Source organism: Homarus americanus, unplaced genomic scaffold, assembly GCF_018991925.1.
Source record: "Homarus americanus isolate GMGI-L3 unplaced genomic scaffold, GMGI_Hamer_2.0 scaffold11022, whole genome shotgun sequence".
Classification (NCBI taxonomy): domain Eukaryota; kingdom Metazoa; phylum Arthropoda; class Malacostraca; order Decapoda; family Nephropidae; genus Homarus; species Homarus americanus.
The window spans coordinates 9,111,402-9,137,518 of NW_024737068.1; the positions used below are offsets into that span (position 1 = coordinate 9,111,402).

At 38.7% G+C, this 26,117-nt stretch overlaps 1 protein-coding gene across 2 annotated transcripts in view; it reads left to right on the forward strand.

Annotated features, from left to right (window-relative positions):
* Nucleotides 1-18,292, forward strand: part of LOC121872938 — a 48,564-nt gene extending 30,272 nt beyond the window's left edge. The window contains exon 3 of one of the 2 annotated variants that reach the window (XM_042376074.1): nt 535-6,435. In XM_042376074.1, coding sequence (XP_042232008.1) covers nt 535-4,213 — 3,679 coding nt within the window. In that variant the 3' untranslated portion in view covers nt 4,214-6,435. Of the gene's footprint in view, nt 1-534; nt 6,436-12,296 lie in introns of those variants that run through there. The other variant, XM_042376075.1, reaches the window with a different exon arrangement.
* The last annotated feature ends 7,825 nt before the right edge of the window (nt 18,293-26,117 follow it).

The window sequence follows — 26,117 nt, forward strand, 5'->3', positions numbered from 1 at the left end:
GACTCATGTGTAATGGTATCCTTCGAGGCAGTGGATACCGTATGTATTACCGACTATGATCTTCAAGGAAGTATCTGCATTCTTGTTTACCAGTAAGTCTGGTCAGTGAATAGCCCTCATCCTGTTGTAATTTCCACTGTAATATTTGAATCTTGGGCCACATGATGGCTGGTGCCAACAGGCCTAGGTGTTCCTACTCGGCCACCATATCCTCCTCATTAGTTAAGGTAAGGTAAGGTCCAGCGGTTTGGGTGTTTGTTCCCCTCTATAATGAGTCTGGCATTAGCCAAATGAAATAATAAAAGTGGCATCCCCATAGTGAAGGGGGTTATCCCACGTGACCCGAGTTTAACAATGACATCACTAGGGTTTGGAGATCATTTAATTGGAGAGTAGTCATTTAAATTACTGTATCTATTTTTGTCTACATTTAGCATCTTCGGTTGACTGCACTTTTAATAACTGAAGAACCCCAGAAGATTAGGGGTCCTTAATGTTATACTACCCAGTGATACGTGTTTTTCTTTTCTCTAGGACACCAAACAGAGAAGAGATATATGTCTTCCCAGATGAAGTTGCTCCAGGGTGGATCTATGACAAACCAAACAAGAATTTTTACTGCCGTGAAGACAACTTGAAGATTAACCCTACCATTTGTGAATCTACCTCCTGTAGATATGAGATTCAAATTTGGGATAAGAGTCATCTTCTTAAATTGTTAAAAAGTTCCGAGATCTTCAAAAAATCAACATGGGCACAAGAAGTCAATGAAGGAAAAAATGAAGATACAATACTTGTGAAAGGAACTAAAATAATTGAGAAAAAAGGTTGTGATACTGTAGCCCATCAGCAGCATCACATAGTTGAAACACTAAATTATAAGACCTATATTAATATGCTTATCCATTTTTCATGCCACCTGGAGAAAGGAGCAATATCTACCTTTGAATCATATCTTAATGAAATGTTAAACGGAAGTGCTTATAGCTTTATTCCACGTGTAATTGATGACACATGTACAGAGATTTATATCTATCCTCACTGTGGGAAGACTCAGAGAACAAATTCCATTAAACATAGTGTACAGGAATTTTGTCACTTTCTCAAGGAATCAAAAATTGGCAACAATACATCCTCTATACATGTGATGGAGCCCACCAAGGGTACTGCATGTGAATACTCATATGCTTCTGCTTGTAAGAATTTAAAGACGACCTTTTCAGGTACTTCAAAAACAGCTCGGAAACAAAATAATTTTCAGCCTTCAGGAAGTGTAATGAGTGAGAGGGAAAACACTGCTGAAAATGTAGTGAACAGAACACAAAATCAACAATATGTTGTAAATGAAAATATTTCCAACCTTGGGACAAATCATGTACAGTACACTGTTTATTATTATGAAGGACTGAAACAAAATAGCAATTCACTTTATCGAACGGAATCAATCCCTGTCCATAATAATGATATATCAGCACACACTCATTATGGCAGCAAGAGTTGTTTGAGGAATGGGAAACCATTTTCATCCACTGAAAGATCTCTGGACTTAAGGAAAGTAGATAAATCCCAGAAAGAAACTCGACTGGCTGAGGTCCACAGTCAGTGCTCCAGCAGTCAAATGAGACCTCTGATTGACAAATTATATGATCCAGAAAATGTCTCTCATGTGCCTGAAGTTAAACCTTATACAAAATCTATTGGCCCAGATGGTAAAGGTGAAAAGGTTGGTAAAGTAAAACCTGGAGATAATGCTCTATGCTCGCAAGACGTAGGTGCTTTGACCAGGAGCCAAACAGAGATTAAAAACTCCAAAACTTATTCAACTAAAAACTGTAGCTCTGAGTGTTTGGCTCCTGTTGATCATGTCGTTAAGTCTACTAGTCAGAGCATTTCAAACATTAATAAATTACAAGAGAAAGTTAAAATTCCTTATTCCAGAGAGACATCTAATATTGTTAAGGAAGATGGACCCACTGTTGTGTCAGAAAAGCAGATTCATAGATTTGGAAAACAAACCCCTGATACTGGGATAATGTTAAACAAAGATAAAGGCTCTGCTATCAGCCAGACCAGACCAAATAAATATGAACACAACTCTCTTGCATCAGGGGTTCAAAGTATCAAAAGTACTAAAGGCCATGAAAATAAAGCACCAGTGGGAAATGAACCAAGTAAGATCTACCCTGATTTACAGCTGGAATTTCCTTCTGAATCAACCAAAGCTTATGAAGATCAGGAACATTTGGAAATGAGGCTGAATAATCATAATCCTGAACCAAGGACAGGTCTTGCTTCTCATTGTTCAAAGGCTTCTGAAAGTCGAGCACAATTAGAAAAAGGATTAAATAACCATTCCCCTTGTGTAAAGAGAGATTTTACTGCTGATAATATAAGTCAAGGCACAAATTTAGGCTACAGTTCTAGGGAAAATTATAAGAGAAAAAGAGATTCCCTTAAGTCACACGCAGCATGCAACAAAAATGAGGAAGGAAAGCATATAGATTTTTCCACCTCGCATGTAAAACCATCTCTTGTAAATGATTCTAGACCATCACCTCAGGAAATACAAAGCAATGCTGGAGTTGGCAGAATGACTCCAAAAGAGAAAGATGGCCCACATATTGTAAAATCTCAATTCCATGGACATAATAAAGTAAGTGTAACTGGAGGTAAAGTGAATATCACTCTCCTGCCTGGTTACCTCAAGCCTGTGGAGGAAACTTATGATAAATGTGGAATGATGAGAAAGTTTTATGGTATTCACTCAGATAAGAAACCAATAACCATAATTCTACTGGGAGCTTCAGGAAGTGGGAAAACAACACTAGTGAATTTTGCTGCTAATTACTTCAGCGGTGTTAAAAGTGCTGATGATGCATTGGTACACGTAGTGGGAAACTCGAATGATCTGCGGTCACACACGACATCAATAACTGCCTATACATTCTGTTTTAGTGAGGACGATACTCCAGTAACCATCATTGACACCCCAGGGTTAAACGATTCTTCAGGGGCAGAAGTGCGAGATCACATCCAATCACTTAAAACCTTCTTGGCAAATGCTGCCTCTCAAAATTATGAGATCCATGCCATTGGTTTTGTGGCACAGGCTCACCTGGTACGCTTAACCTCATCAGAACGACTTGTTATGGATTATGTCTCGAAACTGTTTGGTCAGGACATAGCCGAGAACTTTATAGCCTTTGTTACCTTTGCTGATAATCAGGAAACTCCTCCAGTTGTAGAGGCCATGAAGAGCTATGGGGTAAATTTTAAAGTTTTCTTGAAATTCAATAATTCTCTCATCAGTAACATCAAAACTGATAAAGTTGATGACCTGGACAGAGTTTATTGGAGAATTGGCTGCAAGAGCTGGAAAAAATGTCTGAAATCTCTCCAGAATCTCCCTGCTCTCTCTGTGAATACTATGAAGGCCGTACAGAATGAAGTGTATGCAACGACAGTGGTAGAATCTGCCGAGAGAGATTTAAGAGATGAATTAAGGGCATTCTTTAATCTTTGTAAGGACCTTAAACACAAAATTAAAGAGGTAAATCTCACCGGTGAGAAAGTTTGGGAGTTGGCAGCAATTCTCAAATGCATGAAGTCTACAGAACTGAATTGCTCCTTAGATACTGAAAATATTTTGGTTCAATTTTCTCAAGAAGTTTGTAAGGAAATTGGTGATACTAATACAACTTCTTATATCCAGTTACTCTCTCTTGTCCCTTCAAGAAAGTTATTTAAAGGTACTATTGGAGTCCTGCAAGCCATGACACCTATTTACAAATATGTTGATGACAACATAAATAAACTGAAGAGAACTCTACAACAAGCACCAGAAGTTTTATATTGTCATGAATGTAAACACCACCATCCTTTGCGCAGAATATACCCTACTAGTTATTATTATGTACCTTTTCTGGGCAACAGTACATTATTTATTTCGTACAAGTGTACAGCATGTTCCTGTCGAGGAAATGATCATGGAGTCGCACCAGTTGATGAGAAGACCTCAGGCAGTTCACAAGGTTTTACCACTAATAAGAACAAATTACTGGAACACACACTAAACTGTTTGTCTACAGTTTTGTCAGAGTTCTGCATGCCAGGATATAGAATAAGTGTTTATCGTTATTTACAATACATCAATTATGATGCAAAATACGATTTTGGTGTGCTCATGAAAGACCTACAAATGGCCAAGAAATAAGTAAGGCAGGTTTTTGAAGTAGTATGATTAGAAGAAAGTTTGGGGTAAAATTGAAAATCACTGTTAAAGGTAAATGACTTTTGGATAGGTTGTAAGAAATGTATGGTAATTTAGAGTTACGAACCAGAGAGAGAACATGCAGAATGGCGAGTTGACCTTGGGTATTACGGCCAACTTATGCAGGCATGGAAAATGGTAGTAAAACGGTGATGATGAAAAAAAAATTGTTTGAGAAGTGATGGAAATACTATACTATACTATTCTGTACTGTATATTGTACAGGGGTATTTGAAAGTTGTAAAAGGGAAAATAGTAACTTAAAATTATCTTGTAAAATATTGTATTTAGTTTTAGGTGTATAAAGGCTTTATATTTTCTAGCAACTTCTGCCACTTTGTTTTTCTTCTGTTGGTGATGGGTTATTCCTCAATTTGAAATGAACAAAATATATTATTTTCATGAATAATAAGTCAGTGAGACCCTTATTTGGCGGTTTATTATAAACATATATATCCCTACTTTTTGATATCTCTGTTTTTATGTAGACTGTATTTATGAAGATAACCTATATACAGTACAGGTACTCCCCGACTTACGACGGGGTTGGGGACCGACATCCAGGTTGTAAGTCGTAAATGCTTAAATAACGCATAGAAAATCGAAAATTTGGGTCTCTCTTTCTTCTCAGCACCACAAAACACCCACTTTTAAGCTTGCTAGCCATTTTTAAGTGAATTACAGATGAAAATTGTGTGTGTACAGACTTTGGGACTCAAAAATACATAATTTGACCACATTTTGGTACGACCGAGGCAGGTCGTAAGTGCGGGTGGACGTAAGTCGAGTCGGTCGTAAGTCGGGGAGTACCTGTATTGTGAATGATATGGTGACATAAATATTACCAATAATAATAGATTGACTTATTTACAGTGTCAACATGTTACATGTTATTAGGTGCAGAATGTTTCAGGAACAACTTTTTTCTTTTTAAACCTTAAAGATAAAACTGAAAGTGCAATATAAAATGGTGCATATCTTTTTAGTTTATAAAATTAAAGAAAAAATAATCCCAATTCTGTCTTTTAGAAAATATGAAGGTTTATTGGAAGGTAATGGTGTTATCCTTTTGTATTTTCATATCTGTCAGAAATTGTATGTTTACTGCTTGGTTGTTGGATACTGTTTGTGAAACACTACTGTACTGTATTGGAATGTAAAGGGTGCAGTATTACTCTTTGTGCTGCAAACACTTGAGTTTTCTCTTAAATGTGATTATATTGTTAACCTAATACAGTAGTAAATAACAAACTTTGGATGTATTGTGGTTCAAGAGTTAATTACAGGCCAATCCTGATTTACATTGCTCCCTCCCACCCTCTTTAGATTTTGCGAATTTTGAAATTATAATTTTATTTTTGTCCAGTACAGTTATTTTAATATACAACGAAAAACCTTGACATTACAAGATTTATACTATATGCTTAGATACCAACACTGGCACTTGGGAGCATCATGTACTGAACTTGGACAGGTTGTACGGTGTACTGTAGAATCTTTATCACTGTAGCTGTACTGCTGAAGAGCTTGTATCATATATTTAGGGAAATGATACAAATACAGATAAAAAAAATTGAGGACAATGATAAATTTACATCTTAAAGTAGTTCTGACTGCCAATCATGTAAGAGACAAAGGCTGATAATTGACTACAGTTATCAGTTGCATTGAAAGGGAACAAGAAACTGATCAAATTCTGACAGCAATTGTGGTAACTTGCTTTAAGATACAACACAGGAGACGAACGAAAATGTAGGTTGATGAAAATTAAGATTGACTGCAAGTGTAGATAATATAATCTTTTTCTTTTCTATTTTTAATTTCTCTTAACTCTTGTATTTTATCGACCCCTAGACCCCCCCTTGTGGGACAATGACCTGTGCCTGGGTGGGCTATTGAGGTTAATTGTACTGTTTTTCCCCCAGTAGCATAACACCTGTTGTATAATGGGAGTTAGTGGCAATATATTTGGTGATTTACTAATTTTTGCCAATTTTTATTTTTAGGATTGTAACTCATTCGTAAATTAGGGTTGGCCTATACACCCTGTACTTGTGTTAAGTTAAGAATAATGGTTTTTCATGATATATTGGGACCAAATACTGAGTGATTACTGATTTAGAGCATTGTAATATACATATTCAAATAAAATACTGTGCTTCAAACATACAGCATATAACTTTACCTATGATGATTATAGCAATTCATAATATTGAATGGATCATTATGTTTGGCTTGTAGTTAATATACACAAGACATGTCCAAAGGAAAACAAAATTATTAATAAACATATCCCCATCATCTTACAAAAAATAAAATCAGACTCCTGTACAGCATAAACTTAGCAGATGATTGAAACTAAAGAATTAGCTAACACTTTGTTGAGGCTTCCAGGTATTTGTAACATTGTTGTAAATATTTTAACATGATACAGTATGACTAGTGCCGTTGAGGCTGAGAGTAATGTGTTACCTGTATATTTATAATTTTTTCTGAATGAAGTTGCTCTCACTCCTGAAACCAGTTGAGAATAAAGAGAAATAATGGAAACTGCTACTGTACTCTTAAACACAGTTAAGTACGGTATACTGTACTAGAAACACTATTGAACACCAGTAACTCACTATTGTACACCAGAAACACTATTGTACACCAGTAACTCCCTATTGTACACCAGTAACTCCCTATTGTACACCAGTAACTCCCTATTGTACACCAGTAAAACACTATTGTACACCAGTAAATCACTATTGTACACCGGTAACTCGCTATTGTACACCAGTAAATCACCATTGTACACCAGTAAATCACTATTGTACACCAGTAAATCACTATTGTACACCAGTAACTCGCTATTGTACACCAGTAACATGCTATTGTACACCAGAAACTCACTATTGTACACTAGTAACTCACTATTGTACACCAGTAAATCACCATTGTACACCAGTAAATCACTATTGTACACCAGTAAATCACTATTGTACACCAGTAACTCGCTATTGTACACCAGTAACATGCTATTGTACACCAGAAACTCACTATTGTACACTAGTAACTCACTATTGTACACCAGAAACTCACTATTGTACACCAGTAAATCACTATTGTACACCAGTAACATGCTATTGTACACCAGAAACTCACTATTGTACACCAGTAAATCACTATTGTACACCAGAAACTCACTATTGTACACCAGTAAATCACTATTGTACACCAGAAACTCACTATTGTACACCAGAAACTCACTATTGTACACCAGAAACTCACGATTGTACACCAGAAATTCACTATTGTACACCAGAAACTCACTATTGTACACCAGTAAATCACTATTGTACACCAGAAACTCACTAATGTACACCAGAAACCCACTATTGTACACCAGAAACTCACTATTGTACACCAGTAAATCACTATTGTACACCAGTAACATGCTATTGTACACCAGAAACTCACTATTGTACACCAGTAAATCACTATTGTACACCAGAAACTCACTATTGTACACCAGTAAATCACTATTGTACACCAGTAAATCACTATTGTACACCAGAAACTCACTATTGTACACCAGTAAATCACTATTGTACACCAGAAACTCACTATTGTACACCAGAAACTCACTATTGTACACCAGAAACTCACTATTGTACACCAGTAAATCACTATTGTACACCAGTAACATGCTATTGTACACCAGAAACTCACTATTGTACACCAGTAAATCACTATTGTACACCAGAAACTCACTATTGTACACCAGTAAATCACTATTGTACACCAGTAAATCACTATTGTACACCAGTAAATCACTATTGTACACCAGAAACTCACTATTGTACACCAGTAAATCACTATTGTACACCAGAAACTCACTATTGTACACCAGTAAATCACGATTGTACACCAGAAACTCACTATTGTACACCAGAAACTCACTATTGTACACCAGAAACTCACTATTGTACACCAGAAACTCACTATTGTACACCAGAAACTCACTATTGTACATTAGTAAATCACTATTGTACATTAGTAAATCACTATTGTACACCAGAAACTCACTATTGTACACCAGTAACTACTTTTCGCTACCAACTTTTGGAGCTTCTATTACTCGTATCTAGTAGTGCGAGGCTCGGGCCCCCCATACATCTGAACAGCACAGAGCCCCCACAGGCCTAAGGGCCGTATTCACAGTCCTCATGTCTGACTGATGGTGAGCCCAACCATTGGCCATCTGATGGTTGTGAAAGGCGAGTTCATTCAAGAACATGCGTCAGACATTCAATACCGTTGGGATACTAATTAACCGGGCAGGGCTACCAACATTTTAAAATCGGCTGAATGGCCCATTGTTGCCACAACCCAGGTATTGAGTATCCCAACAATATTTCCTTCAAACACGAAAAAAATGAAACCATAAAAAAAATATCACATAACGAAACGATCATTAAAGTGTTAAAAGAATATCTATGGGATATAAAATTATTATCTTCTGGTATTTGTGAAGTTTATTTTGAAGGTTAAATTTTACAGGGTGTTGGTCACACTAGGGTGGCTGATGGTTGGTGTGCTGTGGGACAGAGTCGGCTGTCACAACACAGACCGGGAAGGTGCGGTAATTATGAATAGCCATGAACAGAGCATACCACTGTCCTTTAAAAAGTGCAATGATCTGGTTAGCCATAGTAATGAGGACAAAGTTATCCAAGAAAAGGCAGTATTCATCCAACCTGAAATATGGCCTTAACTTTTAGCAAGTGGCTTTCTTAGCCGAGAATTGCTAATGTAACCATATCACGTTTATTTTGTAGCCTCGTCAACATTTCACAAAATTGTTACACAGTAGTTTGTAAGTGATTTAATGTTTCAGAATGTTAATATTATTACATTCTGTTTTACTTAATTTCTGTTACCCATTCTTGAATATTGTGCCCCAGTTTGGTTCTCAACTGCAGTGCAACTAAAACATAATTGATAAGATTTATAATAAGAGCCACATTCATTTGCGATGAGGCTGACTACTGACTAGGCTGATCTTAAACATCATCATTTTGTTGGTAATTTGTGCTTGCTTTATGAAATTTACATTTCTTACTATAAAAACCTCAATTATTGTGTACTTAAACATGCAGGTGCATTGATATATCTACAAGTAGATATTTTTCTTCTCTTAAATATTGCTTACAGTCCTTGAGTATTTAGCAGCTTGGTGTTAGTTATGAACCACTGCACACATGATCAGCTGGGATTATTTAACACTTTTTTAATAAATAACTTGACAATCTTTGAATGTACTGTATATGGAAACAAAACATTGTGACCAACACACTCATTTCCTATCAGTTTTGAATATATTCTATATCAATACAGGTTGTACCTCTCTAGTCCGGCATTCTGTGGTCCAGAAACTCCCGTGGTCTGGAACGATTTTAGTTTGTCCAATAGGTAGATAGGCAGCTATTTTTTTTTTTTTTTTTTTTTACTTATCTGAATTATTATAACAGGAGTATTAAATTTTTGACCCTCAGGCCCCAATGTGGGTCAGTGACCTATGCCCGGGCGGGCTAATCCCCTTAAAAAAATAAAACAAAGCCGTGGGAAATTAAGTCTCTCTGTCTCTCTCTCTCTGCTTGTCTATACAGAGCACAACATTTAACCCTTCAATATATATGAGCAGTAAATAAGTGTTGCTTTCATATTCTTATGTAGAGTAATGACGATATATTTTCACATGTGCGCACTTACATACGAGCAGTCTCACTTTTTTTTTATCATAAATGGTTAGCTACTTATATTACTTTTTTTTTTTACTTTTATCCTCTTCACCACTGATCGGCTTGTTAGCCGCTTGGGCGATCGGTCACGTCTCTTTTCATTTATATTTTTTTCACCAAAAGATCGGCTCCCTAGCCGCCCGGTCACGTCTCTGTCACGCACTGTTGGCAAATACTGGGCATGCACCGGCTCCTGAATGTACCTGAACCCGCTCCAGTGTTGGTCAAGTCTTCTCTTGAAAGAGCTCACACTCGGTGCCGTCACAACACTCTCTGGTAGATTGTTCCAAGAGTTTACAACCCTCACTCCGAAAAATTTGCCCTCACGGTTTTCTGGACTTGCGGCTTCTTCAATCTTGAGCTGTGACCCCTTGTGGGGCGAGTGTCCGCCAGCTCCAAGTAAGGACACTCAACTGAGTAGTGCCCCCTGAGATGCTTACACACCTCAACTAGGTCCCCCCCCCCTTGCCCGTGTGTAGTATAAGCTAGGCAAGTTCAGGCGCTCCAATCTCTCAGGGTAGCTGAGGTGCCGAAGTGCAGGCACCAGTTTGGTGGCCCTCCTTTGAACATTTTCAAACAACTGACAGTCCCTAGCATATCTCGGGGACCAGATGGGGTGACAGTACTCCAGGTGGGGAAGCACTTCACTCCTGAAGATCGTCACGAGGGACGGACCGTCTAGATATCTGAACGACCTTCTTATAAGACCCAATAATTTATTTGCCTGATTTACCTTCTTCTCACAATGGCCCGAGAACTTCAGCTCATTGTCAACATACACACCTAGGTCCTTCTCACACACAGTCTCAACTAGTGCAGTTTCTTCATCCCGTTGGGACATATGATACGCCTCCTTACCGTTGGTACGGCCCAGGTGCATCCTCTTACACTTCGTGACATTGTTCCATTTATTAACATTAAATAACATTACAGGTACTTGAAGCAACCATATTCATTTTTTACATTAATTTTACTACAGCTAAACTCAGGGTCTTATTTTCTTCAGTTTTATATGTAGAACCAATCAGTCACTGGTTTCGTAAGCTTTAACATAAACAATGCCGGCAGCCGTCTCGTCTCCTCTAATATTCCACGTATTATTAATAAATTGTATTGTTAATTTTGCACACACGTACATTAATTCAATAAGAACAAATTCAGAAACATTAATTAAAATATATATGAACAGTAAATAAGTGTTGCTTTCATATTCTTATGTAAAGTAATGACGATATGTTTTCACGTGTGCGCACTTACATATGCGATCTCTCTTTTTCTTTACCATTATCGTTAGCTACTTCTATTGTTCCATTTATTAACATTAAATAACATTACTTAAAACAACCATATTAATTTTACTACAGCTACAACCAAGGTCTTATTTTCTTCAGTTTTATATGTAGAACCAGTCAGTCACTGGTTTTGTAATCAACGAAAACAATGCTATGTCATTTCCTCATGTGTTTTAATATTCTACGTATTATTAATGAATTGTATTGCTCATTTTGCACACATAAACATTAATTCAATAAAAAGACATTCAGTAATACACAATAATGAATCTTTTGTACATAAGAGAAATGACGGTGTTTACACGATTATGCACGTCGTCTGCACGTTGGCGGGCCGTTCAAACCCGTCGAAATTCATGTTTCCGCCGTCAACATTTTTATTTATTTTTTGTGTGTTCCAATAAAATACGTTAAGAATTAAAAACTCGCGAAATTTGAGAAGCTACTATACGACATTTAACCCTTCAATATGTCTTCAAAGAGACCATGACGCAGAGAAAGTGGTGCTAGTGCTTCCAGGCATAAGCACAAGTCACTATCTATCCAGGAAAAGGGTGAATTTCCATGGTCCGGCAATTTCCATGGTCCTACACCGGTCAGGTCTCGAGGTTGCCGGACTAGAGAGGTACAGCCTGTACAACAAAGTTTGGAGGGTGAAAGGTTTTTATATACATCGGGACTGCCATAGTGCGGGTACCTCCTCCCGATGTCATGTTCCAACAATCCTGATAACAAACCATAGCAAGCCTGATCCACTGGGTCTGCCATTGTGTCTCTGGCGTCACTAAATAACCACACCTGATGGTGTTCCCGATCGGTCAGGTGATGTAACGACTGAGTATGGCCCTAAATCTGGCTCTGGGTTCCACACATTGATGAAATTTTACCGATTTCCCATTACCTGTACTTGTTCTGTTTGTCTATATTAAATGTGCTTTTTCTTTATAGGAATCAAGAACTTGAAGAAGTTGCTGTCCAGAAGGAGGAGGTGTACCCTGGGTGGACGTTCAATATCTCATCCAGGGAGTATTACCCCAGTGATAGTGGATCGAAGGTTGAGAATGAAACTAGTCTCAAGTTCTTTGTAAACATTGAGAGTGGAAGATACTTGAAGGGATTACAACAAAAGGTTAAACCTTCAAATCTACCCTGGTTGGATGATCTGGGCAAACAGAATGGCAAAAATGCTTGTTTGATTAAGGGAACCAGAAGGTTGGAAATTAGAGGCTCTAACACTTCACCACATAAGACTAGGCATACTGTTATTTCAGTAAATTTTTTTATTCAAGCTCATATGTTATTGATTTTTTCACAGGAATTAAATGTACAAGACAAAAAAAGTATAGAGAGCTCTTTGATGGATGCACTATATAACAGTTCTGAACTTGACATTCCACAAAGTTTATCAAGAAATTTTGTTTCTGCATTTGTGTATAATGACAAATTTAAAGGTGTGCAGATGAGTACTTTAAAAATTTCCATGAACAGATTTGTTAACTTTGTGAAAAAGTCTAAGTTTTCTGATACCCCTCAGACTGCTTGTGTGATGAAACCAAATCCAATAGTTTTGCACAAGACGTTAGCAGGTAATGGATGCATAACAGATAATTGTATTTGTCCACATGAAAATAATGTCAAGGAGGAACTTCAGCTCCGAAATGTGAGAGATGAGGCTGAAAAAATCAATTGTCAACAAAGATCATTAAATGAAATGAATGTTAACGTGCAGGACTGTACAAGGTCTCCTGAACAGCAGCCCCAAATGCAGGCTCATTTAGATCCACAACAGCCACCCAGTAACACACTTCAAGTAAGCAGTCATCTCGCAGATAATGTGCAGGAGCTGAAGTCTCATTCTACTGCTGAAAGTTATTCTCATTCAGGTCATTCATCACATATAGGTATAAGTGGAAAGTCCTTCAATGCACATAAGCCATCTGAATCTGAGATTAATTCTTCACTCACTGAGGATTGTGAATTGGGTATGAAAGGAGTCCTACAGTCAGATACACAGAATATTACTGAAAGGTTACTTGAAAAGTGTGGAAGAGCTTTGGATAATAAACTTGTGGAATATTCTTTGCAACCAGAACATCCATTACCTGCCAAGTCAGAGAAACATTGCAATAAAGACCATTTGTTTGGCAAAGAAACTACTACTTCAAAAACTAATCCCTGTACACAAGTCACCAATGTGAATAAATCTTCCAAGGTCAGCAGAGAAGAAACTCGAGAAAGACAATACTGTAATACAAAGTCTGTCACCTCGGAGACAAGTAACGGTCAGAAAGTACATCAGGAAATCAAGGACCGTCATCAGGAAACAAGAGAAACTCACAAAAATAAAGAAAACGAAAACTCTGGATTTTTGTCAAAGAAACAAAAAGTGGATAGTTCTCAACTAACACAGGGAAGAGAAATTAACATTACATCAGCAAAGCATGGGAATGAACATAAAATTCCGAAGCATAACACTAGAAAACATGATGAAAAGGTCATGACGTTTCATACCGTGCAACCATCCAATCTATCCTCGGGTCCATTTGGCATGAAACGGATATATTTTGGGGCTGACAGCAACAATGCAAAAGAGAAAGTTATAATTCTCATTGGAACTTCAGGGAGTGGGAAAACTACTTTGATAAACTTCATTGGCAATTGCATCAAAGGTGTCAAAACTGCAGATGAGGAGTTGATTTTTGTAAAAGTAAATTCAAATTGTGCTCCCGACCATACAACATCTACAAATGTGTATACTTTTTACTTCATGGAAGATGATATTCCAATCACAATTATTGACACTCCAGGGTTATGTGGCTCTTCTGATGCAGATGTGAGTAATAATATTCAGGCTCTTAAAACCTTCATAACGAATGTTGCTTCAAAGGGTCTTGATATTCATGCCATTGGTTTTGTTGCACAAGCGTATCAGGCATGTCTGACTCCAACAGAACGTCTCATCATAGACTATGTGTTTACACTGTTTGGGCAGGGTGTCGCTGACCACTTAATACCATTTATAACATTTGCAGACAACCAGGTGGTTCCTCCAGTTATTGAGTCCATGAAGAATTATGGAATAAGATCCAAGGCCGCCTTAAATTTCAATAACCCTGTGATTGGCAGAAATCCAAGTAGAGAAATTAATGAGATGGAAAATGCATACTGGAGGATTGGGAGCAAAAGCTGGAAAAAGTGTATAAAAATTATGCTAGAGCTGCCACCACTCTCTATTAATACATTTAAAACTGTACAGAGTGAAGTATATGCCACAACAGTAATGGACTCTGCTGTCAGAGATTTAAAAGCTGAACTGAAGATCTTCATCGATTCATGCAAAGATTCTAAACATATGACTAAAGAGGCATTTAAGAGTTGTGAGCAAGTGTGGGACTTAGCAGCAGTTGTTCACCATCTAAAACGTTCTCAGGAGTCCAATGTGTTAGATGTGGAGAGAACTGTGAAAATTTATGCAGAGGAGGTATGCAGGGAAAATACCTTTCCAGTGAATGACTGTGTCGAGCTGCTTTCTCTTGCACCTTCAAAGGGTCTTCTTGGTGCAGGGATGGGGATAATCTGTACCATTGGACCTCTTTACGAGCAAGCTAAGAAGTTTCCAAAATTAAAGGAGACTGCCACAAAGAAAACTCCAGGATTTCTATACTGTAAGTGCTGTAAAGCAGTTCATGAAATAGAAAGGAAAATTTTTGAGGGAATAATGAGCATAATACCTGGTTTAGGAATGAGTAAAGACATCATAACTTACAAATGCAAACACTGTAAATGTGATAGTAGTCGGCATGTTACAGCATTTGAAAAGAATACACAAACATCAGTTGACCTTCCCTTCAAATATATGCTTACTAACACTGAGAAGGCTATTAATGATATTCTAAAAGAACATGGTCGTTCAGGACAACAGATAAGTAAAAATCAGTATTTGCATCATGTGAATGTTGCATTAAATTGCAATTATCAGGTCTTGATCGATGATCTCGTGAATAATAAATAGAACTAGATATTGTACAATACCTGTCCTTGGTATTGATATATCAAACTAAATTAAATCATTTTCTATAAAACTTGCACATTAAAGTTAATTTGATAAAAGTAATGGATAGTTAAATGGATTTAGTCATTTCCTTTATGTTTTGGTTTAAAATTTTAGGGAAATTATACAATTGCGGTGCTGGATTTCTTTATAATTCTCCCCAGTTGCAGAAAAAACAAGTACTGTAAACAGATGAGTAATGCATTGCAAAGTGATGCTATAATGATAAATTTCAAGATATCATCTGTCAGTATTGCTTATCTTCTTCATGACATACAAACTTCTAAAGCTTCTAAACCTACGGCAGAGTAATGTATCAACATTTGGTTTCTCAACATGACAAAAGTGTTTCAGAAATTTGATAATGAAAATCCAAGTTAATTTATTTATTCTTAAACAGCACCATATTTAAATCAAGTACCGTGCACAATTGTGTTTAAAGATTGTTTGGTTCTCACTATATGTAACTCCTGAAACTGTACTGTAATCAACATCGAGTAATGTACAGTATTAATAACTGATAGGTTGTACATTTCTTATAAGTTAGAGAAAAATAGCAGCCAAATATCCTTTGATAGTACTGTACTTACTGTTGTATCCTGGTTTTAAGAATATCAAATTAAAGCATTCAATACAGTATCAAAGTACAATAGTATTCCTTAAAGTCCCTCTCAAGAGATCCCTAACTCATTAAGGTATTTTGTATTTTCTAATCTGTAATGTTTACTTAAAGGCTTTTATTGTTGAAGTGTAGTACTGTACCTGTAATGCAACATGACACCAGTAATGGTTTACGATTTATGTATTGTATTGATCTTTCCAAACTACATAGACACAGTGAACAAGTTGTGTCCAAAGTTTTGTTCCCATCAATAGAGACATACTGTATAATAATTTTGAGGTGCCTCTAATATGCCTTTCTACTGTGTTGCTACTGGTGTTGTTACATTGATGTGATTATAGTGTACAGTAGTGCTGTACTATATATTAATGGTTAATTTGTATTATCTTTACTCTTTGCCATTTACCAGTTACTACCAATTTCTTGCCCTTTCACATACATTTACCCCATATCTTTTTATTCATGTTACAGAATACGATTTCGCATTGCTGCTATATTTTTGTTTTGTTCAGTTTTCTCCTGAAAATATGCCCTTGAAGACCTTGGTGGATAAAACACTCATACATTATTACATCAGTTATAATGTTTATGTTCTCTTTCTCCTTCTAGTGCTCTGTCATATTTTTTCTTGTGGTAATAGGACAATGGTCTAGAGTATATGGTCAGAACAGGCATTGATCTTCTATTGTTGTACTTGAAGTTGATTTTTCCTAAATATTTTATGTAAGTGAAATTTTATGCAGTTCAATTACAAAAGATTGTATGTAGTGTTTATTATTATTATAATAATAATACATGTAGTATCCAGACACGTCCTGGTTAATTATCTCATTTGAAATTTACCTGTCCTGTGCCACCCATCCTATGTATACTTATAAGGAGACTATTAATAATATGAATACAGTTCCCGGCATGTGGCTTTCTGGTTCTTCAAAGTGAATTTTGCTCAGTAAAGGTATTGCTTCAACTTTTGTTTTGTTAGTACTGTACGTTCTCTACAAATAAACAATATCTATAAATAATACTGCATCTATAAACTGTTTAAGGAGTACCTGTACAGTCTCACCCAAAAGTTGGTTAACTCTCCCAGCCAGCTATTGCTGCACTGCCTGCTTCATATGTATCAACTTAAGTCTGTTACTTTGAACCTTTAGATTCATTAGTATCGGTTTTATGTTCTAGTTGGTACTGAGACAGTTTCAAACATCTGAAGCAGGCAGTGCAGCAATAGCTGACTGGGAGAGTTAACCAACTTTTGGGTGAGACTGTACCAACTAAAAATGAATCTTTGTACATAATTGTATGGTTTATTAATTGCGCTTCAAACTGTATTTACAATTCCTTCAAGATAAATGGGATACTTCTTACTAGACCTTCCAAACACTGAACTATGGCGACTGTTGAAGGGAAGAGATAACTCGCAAAATAAAAATTTGTGCTCGAGAAAACTTCCTCTTTCTCTGGGTTGAACCAGGAACTTTATCCTCTAGTGATTCTGGGTTATCGCTGCACCTTCCCCTATCTAGTTAACAGCAACTGATACAGGACCACACACTCAGTGCAGGCTAAGAGGGTTTTCACGGTCAGGAACAACCATATTCCCTAAAGTAAAAAAAAAAAGGAAGATTTCTATTTGACATGCATAGTAAGAACCTTGGATATAATAAAACATTATTTAAACTAGAGTACCGAGTGTTGAGATATGAATTGTGGGGGGAAAAAAAGAGCTTTAACGTAACCCCCAACCCCCTTCTATATCATAGTTCTCCAAGTCACCCAATAGCTGAACATGATTTGTTCACTCGACTACTGTGAGGGATTGATGGTTATATTACTACTTCCAAACCATGAATTTTGTTTTCACAACTATCAGTACTTCCTTCGTTAATGTGAAGTAGAAAACATCATGAAGAGACTGACAACTGTAGACCAAGAGGAGGCAATGTTTCCAGGTCTAAAGAAAGTTGTATCTAAATTGAGCACCTACTGTACAGTATAATGAGATTTCAAAGATAAAGCTGCCTTGAAAGAGAATACCAAAATATTAAGGCCATATTGTTTGTTGGATTAAAATTGAAATGTATAAACATCTCAAGAGGGCACTACTCGGTCGAATGTACAGTCAACCAAAGATGCACTGATTTCATCCTGGGTCTTGTACTCACGCAATATTACCTGGCAATACTTGGTAAAGTAAGACTAATGGTGAATGTGATTGCTGGATCTATTTTCGGCTGTATCTTTCTCAGAATAAATTCTAAACAAACTAAATGTAACATTTTTTTAATGATAGCTATTCATTGTTTATTTAAGATCATGAGAAGTTTCCATATGTTCGTATATTTGCTTAAATAATGAAGAAAATTGGATGTGTGAATCTTGTGGCACGTTTGGTAGTAAAGTTGCCTATTCATTAATTTTCTTCATTATTTAAGCAAATATACAAGTGTGAGCTCTTTCAAGACCAGACTTGACCAACTCTGGAGCAGGTTCATGTCCAATACTTGCCAACAGATACATGACCGATCATCCAGTTAACGAGCCGATCAGTGGTGAAGAGGATAAAAGTAAGAAGTAAATGAAAGTACTGTAGTATGTAGTATTTCAGTATGGACTATATAGTTGAGGGGAGATAGTTTATTAGCATTGATTTGAAAGTTTTGATGGAACAGTTCCAAGCAACTTTGGGACGGTGGGCGGTAAGCCGAAAATGTACAATGGTCCACACTGAGGTCTTTCATCACCTGTTTGAACACAGATGGATCAGATGGTTGGGCTTTAATGAGCTCATACTTACTAATGGTCTTATTGTACAGATCTTCTGTGGGTAGGAAGATATTGGAGGTGGTTTTAGATGAAGAGGGCCCATTTTGCACACACTGTGACCGGGTGACAGCACAAGATGGGAAAAGATGAGGAGTAGTTTCTTCAAGGTCAGTGGTGGAGCTGACAGGTAAGGGAGAGTCGACTGTCTTTATGTTGGGAACCACTAGATCTCCTACCAAGTCATTACCCAATAATAAATGAATGCCGCTCACAGGCATTGGATCTTTCCTAATGGCTATGTGCACTTCCCCAGTAATCAAGGGACATTGGAGGTGCACTTTAGCTAAGGGATAGGAAGAATGGGATGAGAGATCTGAAATTAGAACACTCATTAGTAAATGCGGTAGATATATCAGGAATGACGTTAAACAGGAGGATAGATTGTGCTGCGCCCGTATCACGTAGTATACGAATAGGGAAAGAACGAGACCCCTCTATGATTGAAATTTTTCCCTCATAGGTGAATGAAGAGAATAGATCCTGATGGGGCCTTTCCACATTGGTGGTTGCTATTGGTTTGGATTTGGGATCCAGGAATCTACTTTTAGCAATTCGACACTTTGGGTGTTTACAAATCTGGATCGTATGGCCTGGGGTTTTACAGTAAGAACAAGTAAACTTGGTTGCATCAGGGGGGTAGGTGTGGGACCTTTCGACCTACCACTCACGCCCCCAAGGTTATCATCAGAGGAGGACCTAACATGTCGGGAAGTACCACGTTCCCTACTGCCCAGTGACTCCACCAGCAAGGAGTACCCATCAGCCAGCTCAGCAGCACGCCCTAAATTAACCTCTCCACGCTCCTCCACATGCTTCAAGATGTGAAATGGTATCTTGCTCTTCTACTCCTCCAGGACTACCAAGTTTAACAAATCCTGAAATGTGGAGGTCTCTGTAGCCTCTAACCACTTCTTAAAAAACCTAAGCTTTTCTTGAGCAAACTCAACAAAGGTGTGTGAAAATGGTTTGGTTAGTTTACGAAACTTCTGCCGGTATCCATCTGGCGTGATAGCATAAGAGGTGAGGATATTCTGTTTTACGTTATCATAGTCATCAGTCTGGTCTAAACAGTTATAAACTCTACGAGCCTTAGCACATAATTTAGGAACTAACACCGACACCCACTGGTCCTTTGGCCACTCATTCTTCTCGGCTATTTTCTCAAAAGTCCTAAATGACCCGTCCATATCGGATTCATCAAACCCGGGAAAAAGCAGTAGCAGGGTTAAAAGCAGCTAGTTTCTCTTTTAATGCCACTTCTTTCGATTTAAACTCCGATGTTAAGGTGACTTCTGTCTCTCTCACCTGTAGTTCTTTCAGTCTAACCTCCTGCTCCAACTTGGCCTGTTCCATCCTTTCCTCATGCTCCAACTTGGCCTGTTCCGACATTCCCTCATGCTCCAACTTGGCCTGTTCCAACTTTTCCTCATGCTCCAACTTGGCCTGTTCCAACTTTTCCTCATGCTCCAACTTGGCCTGTTCCAACTTTTCCTCCTACTCCAACTTGGCCTGTTCCAACTAGAGTTCTTTCATTTTGATTTGGAACTTGAACTAGCTCGTTCTAGTTCTAAGGCGTCTACTCTTTGTGCTTTTTCTTGAGGGCTAGCCAGACCTGAGGCAACTTCTGAGTGAGGAGGGGTGGTGGATAGTGGTTGAAGTTTCTTGGACATGGGCGTTAATCAGTCAACAGAGGATTCTTTTAAAACTTCTTGTTGAACCAACATTTCAATTACTTGATTTTTTAACATTTCCTTAGTCAGTTGCTGTGAAAATGGGATATTGTAATAGTTGGCTATTTCTTTCCATTCTTTCTTCAGGTTATTAACACGTAATTTAGCTACGGAAGGATTTTCAATAAAATCCTGGAGATCAAAACCTGAGGTGGCCATTGTTAAGAAAACTAGGATGAATTAACTAATGGTCAAAAGATAAGATAAGTGGATTACCCTAGAAAATATCACGGCAGTGGATAACCAGAAAGTCCCGGAAACTAACCAAGTTATACCTAGGGAAATTACACTTATGAAAATTGTTCTTCTGATAAGATCCATAAATAAGGATAAGAGACTTGAAAGAGGAAGGGCGTATTACGGCATTTATATAAAGATCCGGATTAACAACCCTTGAGTAAGCAGGAAGGGCGTATTACGGCATTAATATAAAGATCCGGATTAACAACCCTTGAGTAAACAGGAAGGGCGTATTACGGCATTAAAAAAAGATCCGGATTAACAATCCTTGAGTTACTTGATTATTGACCACGAATGAGATAATGAGAAGAACAATAATTGAGGCTTTATAATTATGGGGTCCTGGTAGAGTGGGGCGTCCCAAGATATAACTTCACCCTAAACTAGTGACTATGGAACAGCCTACTCCGGAGTGAGGGTACGGCATTAAACAGATCCGGATTCTTCCCTACACTCGATAAGACTTACTACACGACTGCCACGTGTAATAACAGGTAAGCCTTATGACACTTGGAACCTAATATCCTACGTCTGTCACTCTTACTGTACGATAATACCAATATATGCACATATATATGAAGGGAGCTTTAAACCACCGTAAAGCAATTGTGAACAGAAGTGACTGGAAGGAATAATTAACAATGATTAACAAAGGGGGGGGGGAGAAATATGGCACTTAATGTTGAGTCCTGTCACGGTCGCCATTTGTTACGAGTTGGGGATTTAGAATATAGTTAAAAGTCTACCCAGATCCCAACAGGCAACAACAATAAAACAAAGACAATCGGACTATAAAAGGGTAGACAAAGGATGTGAGTTTTTGTTGTGTATAATAAAGTACCATAAATTCCTTAACAAAATATTCAGCTTTCTATAATTTACCCTTAACCATACTTAACCTAAACATTAACAGTATATACATATTTATACAACATAAAACAATCGTGAAGCAAGGTGGAGGTGGGGAGGCAATATAAGATTACAAATACTTAAGTGCGGAGCTGAGATGGCTGACGAGCAAGGCTGAGTATTGTAGAAGACGGTAGGTAGTCACTGTGCCGTAGGTTTCCAGGATAGGTGATCCTGTGGTCACTTCCCAGAGTGAACTGAACTCTCATCGAACTGGAGCTGACAAAGAAGACTTTGAGGAGGTGACGCAACAACCAGGATATGGAGAAGGGAAACCCCGGAGTGGTAACTAAGAGTAGTCATACTCGGGTTTCGCCCCTAGATGGGTAGGTAGATCAGGACAATAGATGGCGTGGTTCGTAGTGCTGGGTAGGTAGATCATGACAATTGGTGGCGTGGTTCGTAACAACATGAACACTGATATTCACTCAATTGACTAAGTTAAACTGAATTAATAGGCGGCGGGGAACACACGTGAACATACCTGGAGATACGTTGAGGAAGAGTCACGAATTCGTGATTCTCCCTCGTGTAGAGGTATATACGTGCACCTGCGGGGCAGCTTGGGCCTCCATATTCATGCCAGAAAGGTCGATCTTACCAACAACATACCTTCTCTACCATTTTGGATCACCGTATACTTAATTATGAACTCCGGTGTTCCTGATCAGGGTAATTTCCTATGTCTATTCATATAATCTAATCAGAGGTTGAGCTTTCCAGGAAAAGGTGGAATATACACGTTGATAACATCAATTCTGCGAGCTCAGGCCTGAGGCGAACAAGGACCTATTCACAGGGAGACGTTAGATCTTGGAGGTTATACCGGTTGACAGAATAATTCAGGAAATTAATGACTTTCTTAAATAGACAACTGACTCTAACTAAACTACAAACATCAGATTCTCTGATGTCGGGGCGACAAAATACTACAACTTCACTAGCGATCAGAAACTCATGGGTACCCCCACGGACGACATAAAATACGCCACTCTAGCTGGCAAACTCAACACTCGCTAACTTGACACGTCTTACTAACAATAAGGACAGTTGAGGCGTTCAACACCACTCACAATGGGTCTGGAAGGTTCCAACTGTAAACAGACATATCTAAGTTGACTCAAAACAAGGGTGTTCTCTCTCACATTCAAATTCATTTTATAGAGAGGTTGGTTTCAGTAAGTCAGAGAAAATGGGATAACGGAGGACTGAGGTGTCTTGAAGTGATGAGAAAACGGACTCCTCAGATGGAGGACTCAAAATAAAAGCAGAGGTACATGTTTTGTGGGCTATTGAGCGTAATATGAATCATTTGATTTTGGCGTTAACTGACGTGTATGACCGTGGTCGTTACAGTCACACGGGGTAACGAGGTGTATTAAGCTCACACCGAGGTATACAATATATTTTCTTTGAAGTATAGTTTTGGATCACTACCAACACTTCACATATTTCTAATACATTTATTATTTTTTCCAGATCATTATCCTTATATATTTTCATCTGATACCTGAGGTAGCTATGTTTACTAATCGTTCACAGACGTAAATATTATGACCTTCAGACACGGTTTACACGCGGTTACACTTATCCCTTATAGTACACTACTAACGCTAGTCCGTATCAATTGACCTTCCCAATCATCATATAGACACCTTGAGTTCTACTTAATACTATCAGTACATACACTTAATATTCTATGCCCGTACATTGGTACAATTCGTGTAAAACAATATACAGCAGGTAAGTTACCCCTTACAAAAGTTTCTCGAATTCTACCGTTTTCTGTGACTACAAGCGAGGTGGATTTGAATGTTATGCAGCATTATTTGAATTGAAGATATATTAAGGATAACCATGATGTGCGCAGTACATCATCCTTAATCTTCCTGTCAGCAGCACCAATAACCTAGTAAGTACATCTAGGAAGCATTATCAATAGCCTAGTACAGTACACCTAGTTAAATCCTCAATTGCCTGATACTCAACAAACACCAGCATCAATTAGCTTAATACATAATACATCTAGCTGACACCACCATTAGTCCTATTATTTCCAGCTAACACCATCACCAACAGTTTAGTATACATGGAGCTAATACGATCAAAAGTACTTTATTACTTATAGTTAATACTGTTACGAACCACGCCATCTATTGTCCTGATGTACCTACCCAGCACCACGAGCAACGCCATCTAGGGACGAGACACGAGTATGACTCGTCTTAGTTACCACTCCGGGGTTTCCCTTCTCCATATCCTGGTTGTTGCGTTACCTCCTCAAAGTCTTCTTCGTCAGCTCCAGTTCGATGAGAGTTGAGTTCACTCTGGGAAGTGACCAAAGGATCACCTATCCTGGAAACCTACGGCACAGTGACTACCTACCGTTTCTACAATACTCGGCCTTACTCGTCGGCCATCTCAGCTCCGCACTTAAGTATTTGTAATCTTATATTGCCTCCCCACCTCCACCTTGCTTCAAATTATTGTATGTTGTATAAATATGTATATACTGTTAATGTTTAGGTTAAGTATGGTTAAGGGTAAATTATAGAAAGCTGAATATTTTGTTAAGGAATTTATGGTACTTTATTATACACAACAAAAACTCGCATCCTTTGTCTACCATTTTATAGTCCGATTGTCTGTTTTTTTGTTGTTGTTGCCTGTTGGGATCTGGGTAGACTTTTAACTATATTCTAAATCCCCAACTCGTAACAATACATTATATAATTAACACCACCAGTGGTATATGATATACTGTAGTGGATCCTCTCCCCTACAACTCCCAACTGAGCTCCGGCCGCGCGCCTACCAGCCAATCAGCGTACAGCACATGAACATGAAATGCTAGTGACAGGGGGGAAGGAGGTTCAGGGGAAGGATAAAGGGAGGATTGAAGTGAATTTTAGGAGGAGAGAATAGGTGCAGTGGCTAAACACCGCTTGCGTGAGGGAGTATAAGTTGGAGGCAGCAGCAACTCGCCCGGACGCGGCCAGGAGGCGACAGGACAGAGTCAGGCTAGCGTCAGGTGCGTGTTGGGTTGGGCCATGGATTCTCAGTGCTTGGTCGGCTTGATTGTGTGTGTTGTTTTCTTGTGTGGAGGAAATGTCTTGGTCTTCTTTCTTGGTATTCTTCTTAGCTTGATGTAGATTTTCTTCTAACTCTCCTCCTCTTCTTGCTCTCTTGAAGTGTCCATTCATTCGTGTTTTGGTCTTGTTGTTCATCTTCCTCGTGTCTTAAGTCCTCATAGGTGTGGAAGAAGTCGGAGACGGTGAGGTTGACCACGTGGGTTTCAGCTCCATGGGCTTCGTGGTGTTCTTGGTTCTGTTTGGCGGGTGTCTTTTCTTGAGTTTTCTTTTCTTGGTTTTTCTTTTCTGCAGGTTTTCTCTTGTCTTGGGAGCGTACAGCAAGGAGGGCCTTTTTGTAGCTCAATTTCTTGTCGAGACGAGCCTTGGCTATCCTGCATTCCTCCTTCCATTTCGGGCAGGTCCGATCGGCGGAGGAGTGTGGGCCACCACAAGCAGCGCATTTTTTAACTGTGTTGGGGCAGACCGTGTAGCGGTGTCCGGGGCTGCTGCACAGGGAGCAGGTGTCCTCCTGTGCCTCACACTTGTTTACAGTGTGTCCGTAGTGCTGGCATTTGTAACAGCATTTCGGTCTGCAGTAGGGCTTGACTGGCAGTTACCCACGCCAGTTGAGCCTCCTTGGGTAAGGTTGTGTGGTGTCCGATGAGGGCAGTGGTGTCGGACAGCTTCTTCACAACTTGGAGTTGCCCCTTGAGGAGCTCACTCAGCTCTGCTTGGTCCACGTGGGCAATTTCGGCGTGGGAGATTACTCCCAGCTTCAGGTTGTCCCACTTGTAGGCAATCATATTAAATGGAATGTCGTTGATGTCTGGGATCTTCGCGAGCTGTACGGGCATACCCTTCTAGGCGAAGGTGATCTTGATGTCACCATGGAGCTTTAGACGTTCCACCTTGGTGACCCCCACGATCTCATTAGTTTCAAAGAACTTCTTGAGAACTAGGAGGTTTAATTTCTTGGGGCAGGTCGGCGTATCCGGACGTATCCGCGCCACGTTATCAAACTCGGAACCGTTCATGGAGAGAGAGGGTTAGAGAGATGCGTACAGCCAGCTACGCCGAGAGACTAGGTCTATGCAGTGGACGTAGCGGTACGATTGCCGACCTAGTCTCGATCTTCAACCTCCAGCTCAGGATCAGAGCGTTTCACACCTTACGCTTAAGCCGCTGTGATTGGCCCTCTTGCTACGCTCACCCCAAATCCTGATCCTCGTAAATTGTATAAATACGGCCATGCCTGGCCAGGGAGACCATGAGGATTCGCCAGCCAGCCTTCGCCGTGAACGGACCTCTCTTCTGACCCTT